Source organism: Drosophila elegans, unplaced genomic scaffold, assembly GCF_018152505.1.
Source record: "Drosophila elegans isolate 14027-0461.03 unplaced genomic scaffold, ASM1815250v1 contig_814, whole genome shotgun sequence".
In the NCBI taxonomy this organism is placed as follows: domain Eukaryota; kingdom Metazoa; phylum Arthropoda; class Insecta; order Diptera; family Drosophilidae; genus Drosophila; species Drosophila elegans.
Genome location: NW_024546167.1, coordinates 21,672,073 through 21,685,143, shown reverse-complemented (window position 1 = coordinate 21,685,143; position 13,071 = coordinate 21,672,073). Strand labels below are relative to the sequence as shown.

Genomic DNA, 13,071 nt, shown 5'->3' with positions numbered 1-13,071 from the left:
GAATACGATTTTAAATTATTTGAATTACCAAATTTTAATCTATTTTCATCGGTTACAATCTGACCACTTTGATTTGAAATGCTTTTTATGGGATATACAATTTAACATTTTGTTAGCACATTAAACGGCAACACGGCAACATTATGCTTGTACATTCCGCTACTAACTAACTTAGGTGGTAACTATTTAGGAAAACTGAACGGCGGACCATATGGATACATCATAGAGTTGTAAGGGGCGCCGGCAGCGCCCAAAAGGGGAAACGGAAACACTTGAGGAGGTAAACTAGATGCGACCTTCGCGGCTCGTTTTCGTTTCTGCTTGGACACGGGTGCCGGCTCATCGCTGGACTCGGACTCGGACTCCTCGCTCTCGCTGCTGGCTTCGGTGGCACTGTCCTCGTCTTCGTCGTCGTCATCATCCTCCTCTTCTTCATCCCTCGGCTCGAGCTTCATCCTCTTTTGAGGCGTCTTCTTTGCCTTCTTGACCGACTGTTTTTTGTCCTTTTTGGCCTTGGCTGGAGAAGAAGCAACTGGCACAGAAACTGGAGCTGCCACAGTGCCAGCGGGAAAGGCGAATCGTTGCTCGCCATGGAAGGCGGTCATCTGCTGCATGGCGAACTCCATGAATGACTGCATGGCAATGTTCAGGTTGGGCGGATTTGGGCACTTTTTGAGGCCGTGATATCGACCAGAGCAGTTCCGGCAGATCATCTGGCACTGAAAGGAGGTGTGGCCCTAAAAGTACACCAACTTTTAATACTTGTATAGAATACCTATGATACACGTACCTTCTTATCGCAGATCCCGCAAACATCGACGGTTTTACCCTTGTTTTTTCCCTTTCCCGCCTTCTTGTCGCCTTTATCTTCCAGCTCGCTACTCTCCTCCTCATCTGTAATGATAAACTGGCGCTCCTGAGAGCCAATGCAGACCACATCCTCCTCGTTTTCGTTTTTCTTCAGCGCTTTTTTACTTTTTGCCGGTTGCGGCTGACTCCCTTCGTCATCGGAGTCCGACGATGAGGAGCCGCTGGACGAAACCGGTTTCACCGCCTTCAGTTTGGGCGTGGATACCACTGCCAGTTTACTGGCCTTCTTTTTGTGGGAGGATGAGGATGCCTCAAGTGAGGACTTGGTGCTGCCCATCACCTCGCCGGGTTCGGGCTCGAGTTCCTCACCCTCCGAGCTGCTTGACGAACTGGAAGAGCTCTCTTTCTTCTTCTTAGGAGACTTGGGCTCCGGCTTGACAAAGGGTTTTGGCTGTGGATCCGGTCTTATCATTTCCTTCTCCTTTTTGATGTTCAGCAGCGAGACAGGAGGCTCTTCTGGCGGAACAGCGACCTCAGGAACAGGTGGTGGTGGTGGTGATGCCGCAGCAGCATCAATGGTGGCAGGTGGCAGGCTCTCCTGCCTCAGCGAAGAGGGAGCAGGTGAGGAAGCATGTGTAGGTAATGGTGGGTCGTCCGTGAAATCGCCAACGTTGTCGTAGTACAGCATGTGACTCTGGCCCGGGCTGACATGCTGTTCTCGGCTGTGCCATGAGTTGTTGCGGCCACGCCTATTGGAGTCCCTGTTGCGGTTCCCTCTTCTGCCGCCGCCGCCGCCGCCTCCACCTCCACCCCCACCACCTCTTCCAGCTCCCCTACTCCGTCTGCTGCCACCTCTCTTGCTTGGCTGCTGCTGGTTATTCGGCTGCTGTTGGGGATCCCTGAATTTGTTGAAGGCGTTCCCGTTCTGGCCACTTGCGGGTCCATTGTTCGACCAACTTGAATTGGAATTGTGGTGGTTTCGCTCCTGCTGCGAGTTATTCCAGCCGGAATGGCCTCCGCCGTTGTGCATCCTGGAATTTGTAATATTTATAAACCGCTGGCCGCGGCGCACGTGTTGAGCCGATAGAAGTTATCGATAAGAACTTATCGGCAGCAGTGCCGTCAGCTTGGCTATTAATTTTTTTTTAACTGAGCTACACTTTAAACTTTTTAAAGTCAAGCTCAACATGTGTATTTAAACCAATACATTTGCACAAAATAAAAAAATAAAGGGGAAAAAATAAAAAAATAAAACAAAGCTTAGTTTTAATAAATTGTTCGTTTGTAGCTATTTCCAGCTAGTCTAGATAGATAGTCCGCACACTGAAAGTGTCACCACTAGGCCGTGTGGCAAAATAAATAAAGAAACAAACAACCGTAATGAAGCCAACAAAAGCACAAAAATATAAGAACAACTTGGACAATCGCAGCAGAGACTGGGGAAAGGAAAAATTCAAGCCCAGGAAGTATGTTAGACCGGAAGTTCCGCCCGTGCCGCAGGCCACCGCAAAAGCCTGGCAGCATGTGAAGAACGACATCATTGACGACTCGGAGGATCGTGGTCACCAGGATGTGGACAACGAGGACGCCAGGAAGTTCATGCAGCAGCGGGAGCAGAACCACCGGCGCAATATCATAGAGGCCAACCGAACGGCGGCCACCAAATGGGAATCCTTTGACGAGGAGCAGCCCTCCTCCACTTCTAAGAAGCAAGGAGTCGGGAGAAAAGATGTGAGAAAAGGTGAAAAAGACTTTCTGTGGCAGTGTCGCAAGGGAGAAGTGCCCACAGCGGTTGAAAAGTTCACCATAGCGGAGCGCAACTTTTACAAAAATAGAATCACGTTGAGCCTGAAGACAACCGAACGAGCGGGAAAACTCCACGAGGCCATAAAAGATTTGAGAAATAATAAAAACTGGAGACGTCGCACCGCAGGAAATGAAGAGAAACCTTCGCAAAAAAAGGGACAGAATGGAAATAACCCCTTCAACAAGGAAAGGAACGAATAAGATCTTAGACTTAACTCCATCTAAAACCTAGGCTGTACGTTTTACCATTAATGAATGGCAACTAAAAACTAAGATGTATCTTCTTACGGAGTCAAATAAATCAAAGGTCCATTGAAGAATATTAAAACATAGGTGTTTGGGTGACAAATCAGAAATGTATACACAACATTACTACACACTTTATGTAAATCTTAAAAGTAATGGTACAAATACATGTGGAATAGGTCGGCGAAAATAAATAAACTAAACAGTATTCAACTGCTCCTCCGACGGGAGGAGCAAAAGGAGATTGAAGCGACGCCCGCTGCGCGATGGATCCAGCCAAGTCCAGCTCGGATTTTCAGCCATTGGCGTTGATCAGCTTGGTAATTAGCTGGTTAAACTTGCCGTTGCTGGTCACCGATTTTTTGGCCGACCGCACCTGATCCGGCGAGTGTTGCAGAAAGTAAACGACGATAAATTCGAGTGTTTGATTGGCTTCCTTGGGGTACATCATGTTAAAGGTATAGTAGTAGCAGATCAGCTGGGCCAGAATGTCCGGCAGGTCGTTGTCCTTGGCGGCGAACGTGGCCATTATCTGGCCCTCGATGTAGATTTTGGCCTCCATCTGTGGTTCCACGCCATCGGCCGTTGCTATGGGCGAATCTGTAGGAAAAAGGCCGGTTAATATCCGTATTTGAATACTCGGCTTCTTGCTCAACTGATCGATGCTTTGAATGTATAAAAATAATGCATAAGACTTTGATTGGGACTCTATTTCTATAATTACGCTTGGCATCTCAACAATAGCAGTTGTTCAAAGTACTCACTGACTAGAGCCACCCAGGGGGCATTTGTGGGATTCGTGCTCTGCAGCGTTTCCTTGTCAAGGGAACCGCTCTCCAGGTGCTTGAAGATGTAGTCGGGATCCTCATTGAAATGATACGCTATGCCACGCAGCAAATTTGCGTTGGTCTCCTCCAGAGCGTTGATCTTCTTATTCTTCGAGCTCTTGAAGAACCTAAAGAAGCGCTCCTTTTCGCCGGCCAGACGCTTCTCCAAAACCCGGGGATCGATGGACATGAGCAGCTCGAAGTGCTGGTACAGCACAGCCTTGTCAAAAATATATGGCCAATTGTCCCTGATGGCCGTGATGTCCGGAATCTTTTCGCTGTTATTGAAGAAGGAACGCTGAAGCGGAAAGCACTCCTTCATATATTCGATAACGGTGGACTCTTCCAGGGGGGAACTGCCGCGGAAGCTGGATATAAGAAGTTCCTTCTTGTGCTCCAGATCCCTGTTGACAGCCAGTGCTTTGGCACTGTCGCCATTGGAGACACTAGCTCCGAATTTTCGTTTTTTGCCGGAGATGTGGATCTCAAAAGTTCCAGAGCCTCCGCGCTTTTGCGGTTTATTGAGGGTATTGTTACGGTTGATCATCTTGGAGATGAGCGACTGCGGAGTGGTGGCAATGAACTGACCCTCGCGGTCCTTCTCAAGCAGGGAGTCCGGGTACTTTTCAGCCGCCTGCTGGGCCACCTGCCGGAAAACCCTTATGGGAATGTGGGCAGATATTTCGCGGAGAGCGTCCACCAAAAAGTTGGCCAGAGTATTTAAGCGCTTGCCCAAGCTAAGCTTGCCCTTCAGCAGCTTCATTATGTCCCCGGGCACCTTACTCCAGGGTATCGAGAACTCCTTGAACAAAGCTGAACTCTTTGCACTCGAAGGTGTTACGCTGGACAGCGACAAGGTCTCGTCATTGGAGACAGTCGAGTCGTTCGGGTTGGACACAATACTGTTGTTGGCATAGAAGCTGGGATCCACCGAGCTGCCGGCGCGTTCGGATCGATTTAGTGGCGACGGCGGAGGCAGCACCACATACTCCTCTGACTCGGCCAGAAGCATCAGCAGAATCTTCTCCTTGGCGGCGAACAGGAGCACGTCGTCCTCGCAGATCTCGCAGCCGTTGCTCTCCAGGACAATCGTGCTGCCACAAAGGCCGTATTTGTGGGCTAACAAGGGGAGAGAGGAATTGTCATAATGTATTTGCTTTACAATAAAACATGTATAGTTTAATTGAAGTTAATTTTTGACTTAGGCGAGTTTTAAAGTCACAAATTTAATTAATTTTGATCTATTATTAAATTGTTTAATTATTAATAATTAACCAATTTACAGAGTTCCATTTGGTTTTCTAAACTGAATAACTAAGATTTCCTTATTTTTATTTTTAAACAACATTCGTGCCATATTTGGATTACCGAATTCCAATTGGTTCCAAATATTTAATTGATTTTGGTAATTTTCGATATGATGGTTGTACTGTTTAATTAAAGTACGCCTTTATTGGCTAAAATTTCTTACCCTTTTCGATTACATCCATTCGCGTGGGTAAGGACATAAAAGTCTTCTTGATCTTGCGATCGGCGCTGCATATGGTAATCAATACTTTGTCAGCCAACTCGGTCTTGGGCTGGCCCTCGTCCTTTTCGTCCTTCTGGCCCTTCGCAGTGGAATGCATCGATTCTGTGGGGTCCAAACAATAGGGAAAAACCATAAGTAATCGCACAAATGACACAAATAAATTCGCAAACCGGGTGTTTTCTCACCGCAACTCTCTGGCTTTTTCGCTCCTCCTGTTTGTACACCATTTTCGATTGTTGTTGCCTTTGCGTTTGCGGCCGGCGCTTGGTTTGGAATTGGATTCGGACTGATCGGCGTCTGCTGGGTCTTTAGATCGCCGGCGGAACTGACGGGCGGTGCGGGGGCAACGTCCATGGCTTCTATTTGCGTTTGTGCGACTCCAACCAAACCCCAAGCCCTGATTTCCGTTTTTTTTGGACCGTGAAACAAAATAATATTGCAGAATAGGGATGTAAAAAATTAATCGATGCTTGTGTGCGCTACTATCGCGATGGTATCGATACTGCGCATTCTAGTGTGACCAAATCGGGCTTTATGGAAATAAAACACCGCGTTGGGCTTGCCACATCGTCCGAAATACTTAAGGTTTTTCATTTCAAATAGTTTGAATTTTATTTTACTTTAATTAAGGTCAGGGAAACATATCTTCATTGGAATTTAAGATATTTAGAATTTGATAGTCCTTAAAAGTTTTTGAATAAAATATTGTAAGTAACCTTTAACTTCTTATAATTAATGTATATCTTTGAAGACCAGACTTATATTAACACAATGGTATATTCAAATTAAAAAACAATTTTTTTACAACAAATTTTCTTTTATATTACCCACAATGAAGTGGTTGTATTTACATTAACATTACATTAATAACATTTCCGTTGAGCATTTAAAAGTATGCTACATATTTTTGCAAACTTATTTCGAGTAGATGCATATTCTTGGTGTGACCATTTTTCAAATGGTAAAAAATCCCCGACAAACTTCGATAACACCAATGTATGTATCGATGTATTTCCACCTCTAGCTTCCTGCGAGCACTGCGCGATTTATTTTTGTTTTTCTGCTTGGTTCCGTGCTGTTCCTCACTTTAAATACTCTGCACTGTCAGCCGATTTAAGGACTTATCAATCTAGGAAATTCCAGAGAAGCCTCCAGCGTTACGATGCATTGAAGAGCGTTTGAACAGCAGCGGCGGGCATCAAGCCCATTTAAATTCACCAAAGGCGGCGGCTACTTAATGTTATTAATAGCGGATGCAGTATTTTAACTTTCCACGCACGCCCAACATTATGCAGATGTTAGTGATTGGCCTCGAGCAAATGGTAAAAGCAATTTAAATGACATGGCTGTTTCTAACCCCCAGGAAGTACCTCGAACTCGCGATCTTGTGGCTGTGGGTGGCAGGAGCAACCGCTAGTTTGCCCAAATTCAGCACCACAACGCCAGCGACGAGTGCTCAGCAATCGGATGTGGAACTGGAGCCCATCAATGGGACACTCAATTACCGGCTGTATGCCAAGAAGGGCAAGGACGACAAGCCCTGGTTCGATGGCCTGGACAGCAGGCAGATCCAGTGCGTCCGTCGAGCCCGTTGCTACGCCACCACGAACGCCACCAACACCTGTTTCGGCTCCAAACTGCCCTACGAGCTGAGCAGCCTCGATCTCACAGACTTCCACACCGACAAGGAGCTGAACGAGAAGCTGAACGACTACTATGCCCTTAAGCATGTGCCTAAATGCTGGGCGGCCATACAGGTGAGGAATCTTAATGGCATCTAATGAACCGCCCCATTTTGGATTGTTTCATTAGATACCTATAAGGAGGATCGTTAGAAACCTGTTGAGGTCACTAAATTGAAACTGTTTCATTTTAAATTCATATGTGTTGAAATTAAATATTACCTTAGATTAGCGAGAATCGGACTTGATTTGCGTACTCAGATTTGTCACAAGCATGCTATTGCACCTAAAAGTTCACTTATATTCCTTTACCATTTACTATTTTTAATATGTTGTTCTTTTGAACCTCGTATAGACAACAGATAGTCAAATATCTGATATCTAAAAGGTCGCACCTGGTTATTTTCCATCTAGAGTAATGTAATTTAAATATAAGTATATTCAAAGCGGTAGTTCTTTTGACTCATAAAACCCGGATTAGCTTAACTTACAAAATTGAAACCATTTACAGCCCTTTCTGTGCGCCGTCTTCAAGCCAAAGTGCGAGAAAATCAATGGACAGGACATGGTCTACCTGCCTTCGTACGAAATGTGCCGAATAACCTTGGAACCCTGTCGCATTCTGTACAATACCACGTTTTTCCCGAAATTTCTGCGCTGCAACGAGACTCTCTTTCCGCTGAAATGCACAAACGGAGCGCGAGGAATGAAGTTCAATGGAACTGGTCAGTGTTTGAGTCCTTTGGTGCCGACTGAAACGTCGGCCAGCTATTATCCAGGCATCGAGGGCTGCGGTGTGAGGTGCAAGGATCCGCTGTATACCGACGACGAGCACCGGCAAATCCACAAGCTGATCGGCTGGGCTGGCAGTTTGTGCCTACTCTCCAACCTCTTTGTGGTGGCCACCTTCCTCATCGATTGGAAGAATGCTAACAAGTATCCGGCTGTGATTGTATTCTACATAAATCTGTGCTTCCTAATTGCCTGCATTGGGTGAGTTTCGATTTTGATTCTGATTTTCTCTGTATCTCAATGTAATCCGATCATTGCATCTCAGCTGGCTGCTGCAGTTTACTTCGGGATCCAGGGAGGACATTGTTTGTCGCAAGGATGGAACGCTCCGCCATTCGGAGCCCACGGCCGGCGAGAATCTCTCGTGCATCGTGATATTTGTGCTGGTCTACTATTTCCTTACCGCTGGAATGGTTTGGTTTGTGTTCCTCACCTACGCCTGGCATTGGAGGGCCATGGGCCACGTCCAGGATCGCATCGACAAAAAGGGTTCCTATTTCCACCTGGTGGCCTGGTCACTGCCTCTGGTTCTAACCATTACCACGATGGCTTTCAGTGAGGTCGATGGCAACAGCATTGTGGGCATCTGCTTTGTCGGCTACATTAATCATCCGATGAGGGCAAGCTTGCTTATCGGACCGCTCTGCGGTGTGATCCTCATTGGTGGCTACTTCATCACCCGGGGCATGGTGATGCTTTTTGGACTGAAGCACTTTGCCAATGATATTAAATCAACTTCTGCGAGCAACAAAATCCATTTGATCATCATGCGAATGGGAGTCTGTGCGTTGCTCACTTTGGTTTTCATTCTGGTTGCCATTGCTTGTCACGTTACGGAGTTTAGGCATGCAGACGAATGGGCCCTGAGCTTTAGGCAGTTTATAATGTGAGTGAAATACTTGATCTTAACGTTTACCCAAGCTAATATACTTTCTGTATGCAGTTGCAAAATCTCTTCCGTTTTCGAGGAGAAGAGCTCTTGTCGCATCGAAAATCGCCCCAGTGTGGGCGTCCTTCAACTGCATTTGCTTTGTCTGTTCAGCTCCGGAATTCTGATGTCCACCTGGTGCTGGACACCATCTTCCATTGAGACTTGGAAGCGGTACATAAGAAAGTACGCTTTATTGCTGTCAATTTTACATGAACATTTTTTTTGAATTCACCATCTTGTATAACTTGCAGAAAGTGCGGCAAGGAGGTCGTCGAAGAAGTCAAAATGCCCAAGCACAAGGTCATTGCCCAGACGTGGGCCAAGCGCAAGGACTTCGAGGACAAGGGCAGGCTCTCCATAACGCTCTACAACACCCACACGGATCCCGTGGGCCTCAACTTCGATGTGAACGATCTGAACTCCTCGGAGACGAACGACATCTCCTCCACCTGGGCTGCATACCTGCCGCAGTGCGTGAAACGTCGCATGGCTTTGACGGGAGCAGCGACAGGTAACTCGTCGAGCCATGGACCGCGAAAAAGTTCCCTGGATTCGGAGATAAGCGTGAGTGTTCGTCATGTTTCCGTTGAATCTCGCAGGAACTCGGTGGACTCGCAGGTTTCGGTGAAAATAGCTGAGATGAAGACCAAAGTGGCATCCAGATCAAGGGGTAAGCACGGGGGCGCGTCCAGCAACAAGAGAACTCAGAGGAGGAGGGATTACATAGCGGCTGCCACTGGCAGGAGCAACAGGCGAAGGGAGAGTAGTACTTCGGTGGAATCGCAGGTCATTGCGCTCAAAAAAACCACTTACCCCAATGCTAGTCACAAAGTGGGCGTGTTTTCCCATCACAGCTCCAAAAAGCAACACAACTATACCAGCTCCATGAAACGGAGGTCAGCGAACGCTGGTCTGGATCCCTCCATCCTGAATCAATTCCTGCAAAAGAATGGCGAGTTTATATTCCCATTCCTTCAAAATCAAGACATGAGCTCTAGCTCGGAGGAGGAAAACTCGCGGGCCTCCCTGAAGATACAGGATCTCAATGTGGTTGTGAAGCAGGAGGAGTTCAGCGAGGATGATGGTCACGATGGAGTCAAGATTAAAGAACTACCAAATAGCAAGCAAGTGGCTCTGGAGAATTTCCTCAAGACCATGAAAAAATCGAATGAATCCAATGGCGGCAATCGACATTCCCGCAACTCCACAAGAAGTCGTCAGTCAAGGAAGTCCCGCAAGAGCCATCCTAAAACGACTGGTCTAGAGCTGGATTTCAACAGGGATTATGTCCGAAGGAATCGCTCCAATAACTCCCTTAGCTGCTCCTCCGAGGAACTGGACGTGGCCTTGGGTCTGGATTTGGGCAGCCCGCTAAACAGTTCCTATTCCGGCATGTCCATGGGCAAACCTCAGAGCAGGAACAGTAAAACTAGCTGCGATGTGGGCATTCAGGCCAATCCCTTCGAGCTGGTTCCCAGTTATGGGGACGAGGAACTGCAGCAGGCCATGCGACTCCTAAACGCTGCCAGCAGACAAAGAAACGAGGTAGCCAACGAGGACGGTGGAGGCACGGAGCTGCAGGCCCTTTTGGGCCAATCCCATCGACATCACAGAGAGCCATCGTTCATGAGCGAGTCCGACAAACTGAAAATGTTGTTGCTGCCCTCATAATAGGAAGACTAAGCGGTTAATTAATGCATTTACTTAAGTTTTTGAAACTATTTTCAAAGGTCCTCCAAGACTGTTTCGGTTTTATTAGCTCAAAGTCAATTGTTGTGGATAACTAGATGTTTTTGATATCTGATAAATTTTAAGGTATTCACTTGATTCTTATTTTTTATAATGAATTTTTATCATTTCTGTGTCTAACATAATTTGCAAATCATAAAATGTAATGCTAGCAGCTAGGCAAATTGTTTTAAAATTCTTTTTAAAAATTATATACCAATTGATTTTTTTATTTTTAATCTTTCAATGTTTTTAATCCGTTAAAAAATGTTTCTTAAACTTTCTTTCTCCATTTACCCCTGCTGAAAAAGAGCTACAAGTACTGAAACTTTATATATTCGTAATTTTTTATTGAGTCCACAAAATTAGAAACAGAAGTGATATTTTATAAAAAAAAACTATTGATAGATTAAAAGCTAATCTTTAAAGAAATCTGAAAGAAACCGAAATAGGTCACATGTATATTTTTTATGCAGCTTACCTATTAATTGTTTTATTGAGCAGAATAAGCTAAACTACAACTACGAATTACGAATACTCATAGACATTAAGATCCGAACATTAATTTACAAACTTTTCTTCCCATCTAGCTAGTAAGCATTTGAAACTCAGTGTACCTTTGTGAATTACTGTTTCCTTAATCCTGGTACTCACGCAAAAATAAATGTTCATTCATTTTCCTTTTCCGTGAGTACAAAGTTTTAAGCATTTTAAACATTTTTCATGCAAGTTTACATAGCGATGTGGTTATAGTTTCTTCTTAACGGTTTTATTGAGCAGAAAAACGAAACTACAACTACGAATTACGAATTCTCTTAGACATTAAGCTGCAAGCGTTATTTTACAAACTCATCTTCCCATCTAGCTAGTAAGCGCATTCGAATGTCTGTGTACGGTTGTAAATGACTGTTTTTAAGTGCTCACGCCAAAATAAAAGAAATCAGGAAATATTTTCCTGATCAATTTTCTTTGCCGTGAGTACTGAGCCTTAAAATAGACCCTAGATTATACATTAAAGTACGATACAAATAGCTCTCTTTGGGCAAACAAATCGTACCTCGAAAAGTGCCTACAATTTTACAAAATGTCTCTTAGTATTAGTCTTGTGTAACCTAATAAACCGATTTAAAATCCTCGAGACTAGCCCTGTTTGACCTTCTGTTGCTTGAGCAGCTTGAACTCTGGTCCCCAGACGACGTTATTGGCAAACTCGCCGAGCAGATAGCACACCAGATTAAATCCCACCAGCAGGGCCAGGAACAGGTAGCGCAGGTAAAAGGGCAGCACCTCCAGAATGGGATATACCCACTCTCCACTGAAGTACCGCACAATGTGCAGCCAGATGATGTAGAGCAGGATGAACGAGACGTTGCCCGCGATTCCGGCCAATCGACTCGGGTACCGGCGGAAGCATGTGAACAGATCCATGATGGCCAAGAGTGCCACATTCGTGTGCACCACGTGGTTCAGCCAGCTGTAAGGGGTGAGAAATTAAAGAGGTGAGTTAAAAAGACAGTTTTAAGGGAATCTCAATACAGAAAGAAAAATGAAGGTGGTATAATCACCCATTCTATATCTCTACACATTATTATGAATCTTTACCCAAAGGCTATTATAATTTCAGTGAAAGGTCCCCATAAAGTATATAAAATATTCTTGACCAGAGTCGATCTATCCATGTCCGCCTACGTAAACTAAACCATCGGAAAAATACATAAAAAATATTTACAACTTTGCTGTTCTTCAATTTTCACGACCATTCTTCGAGATATAAATAGTAATGGCTTACCAATTTATGGTTTAATTTCATTAAAATCTGCGAACGTTATCTTATTACTTTGCCACGTATCAGAGAACAAAAAAAACCTTTGCACTTGCCTGGGAAAAATCGCATCGAGCGCAGTGGGAAAGATGAGCTCACGGTCCCACATGTAAATGGCCCAGAACGAGAGGCACACGTTGTGGGCGACTGGGAAGGCAAAGGCCGCAAAGACGTAATCCCTGGCCAGTCTCAACCTGGACTTTGCGTTCCCAGTGACCCTGTTGTCGCCGAAGAGATCGTTGAGGAGGGCCAGTGAGTGGTAAATGGCCTGCAGAATCACGTCCAGGAAGGTGAGATACTTGAACTTGCCTCCCCAGCGTGCCTTCAGCTCCTCTTCGTCGAGCAAATCCGTGGGCCAGTGCACTCGGAAGTAGTGGTAGTATATGCCATACGAAAACTGGGCGGCTGCCAGGAGATGGACCAGAAATCTCAAATACTTGAAGGCGCCGCTCGTGTAGGCATCGTTGCAGCTGTCCAGACGGGAATTTGTGGCTTCGGCTGCTTCCTTGGCGGCCACGAATTCACGCACCTGCTTCTTGCTTCTGCCCATTTTCACCGGATAGTGAGTCTAACCGGAGAAACCGAAACCAAAAGCTCGCCGAGCAAAACAAAACAAATAAAAGCTGGCAAACAGCTGATTGGTGCATACCACAAGATACGATTTTACAGCCAAACTAGATTTTTAGAAGAAAAAAACTAAGATCTTGTTGGAGATCGAAGTTAGTAACTTATACTGATCAAAAAAACAACTTAAACTAGCTTAAACAAATAATTTAAATTTATAAATAAAACAATTTTAAAAGCAACAGCTTTCTGTTTCTGTCTTTTTTTTCTAAAGTTTTCGCTTTGCGCAAGTTGGCAGCACCGTTAAAAGTTTTTTAACAAAGCTTTGCTAG

The 13,071-nt window shown here is 45.3% G+C and overlaps 5 protein-coding genes across 6 annotated transcripts; 2 read left to right on the top strand and 3 right to left on the bottom strand.

Moving 5' to 3' along the window:
• Window positions 1-18: 18 nt before the first annotated feature.
• LOC108149070 (protein mushroom body miniature) lies at window positions 19-1,897 on the bottom strand. Its single transcript, XM_017276432.2, has 2 exons — window positions 791-1,897; window positions 19-737 (listed from the first exon to the last, which is right to left on the bottom strand). The coding sequence occupies exons 1-2, from the start codon at window positions 1,838-1,840 to the stop codon at window positions 183-185; spliced, it is 1,605 nt and encodes a 534-aa protein (XP_017131921.1). The 5' UTR covers window positions 1,841-1,897; the 3' UTR covers window positions 19-182.
• A 230-nt stretch (window positions 1,898-2,127) lies between these two features.
• LOC108149024 lies at window positions 2,128-2,944 on the top strand. Its single transcript, XM_017276374.2, has one exon. It carries the CDS (start codon window positions 2,191-2,193, stop codon window positions 2,815-2,817), a length of 627 nt encoding a protein of 208 aa, XP_017131863.1. The 5' UTR covers window positions 2,128-2,190; the 3' UTR covers window positions 2,818-2,944.
• Window positions 2,945-2,952: 8 nt separating this feature from the next.
• On the bottom strand, window positions 2,953-5,685 carry LOC108149008. Of its 2 annotated transcripts, none has more exons than XM_017276355.2 (4): window positions 5,391-5,685; window positions 5,161-5,322; window positions 3,627-4,808; window positions 2,953-3,462 (listed from the first exon to the last, which is right to left on the bottom strand). In XM_017276355.2, exons 1-4 carry the CDS (start codon window positions 5,572-5,574, stop codon window positions 3,158-3,160), a joined length of 1,833 nt encoding a protein of 610 aa, XP_017131844.1. In that variant the 5' UTR covers window positions 5,575-5,685; the 3' UTR covers window positions 2,953-3,157. The 2 variants fall into 2 exon arrangements, with proteins under 2 accessions (XP_017131844.1, XP_017131852.1); XM_017276363.2 differs by having other exon boundaries at window positions 5,406-5,684.
• A 475-nt stretch (window positions 5,686-6,160) lies between these two features.
• LOC108148977 (protein smoothened) lies at window positions 6,161-11,491 on the top strand. Its single transcript, XM_017276322.2, has 6 exons — window positions 6,161-6,517; window positions 6,584-6,977; window positions 7,414-7,895; window positions 7,960-8,580; window positions 8,638-8,808; window positions 8,877-11,491. The coding sequence occupies exons 1-6, from the start codon at window positions 6,474-6,476 to the stop codon at window positions 10,294-10,296; spliced, it is 3,132 nt and encodes a 1,043-aa protein (XP_017131811.1). The 5' UTR covers window positions 6,161-6,473; the 3' UTR covers window positions 10,297-11,491.
• LOC108148987 (androgen-induced gene 1 protein) lies at window positions 11,101-12,768 on the bottom strand. The gene is made up of 2 exons (XM_017276332.2): window positions 12,232-12,768; window positions 11,101-11,827 (listed from the first exon to the last, which is right to left on the bottom strand). Exons 1-2 carry the CDS (start codon window positions 12,723-12,725, stop codon window positions 11,494-11,496), a joined length of 828 nt encoding a protein of 275 aa, XP_017131821.1. The 5' UTR covers window positions 12,726-12,768; the 3' UTR covers window positions 11,101-11,493.
• Between the last annotated feature and the right edge of the window lie 303 nt (window positions 12,769-13,071).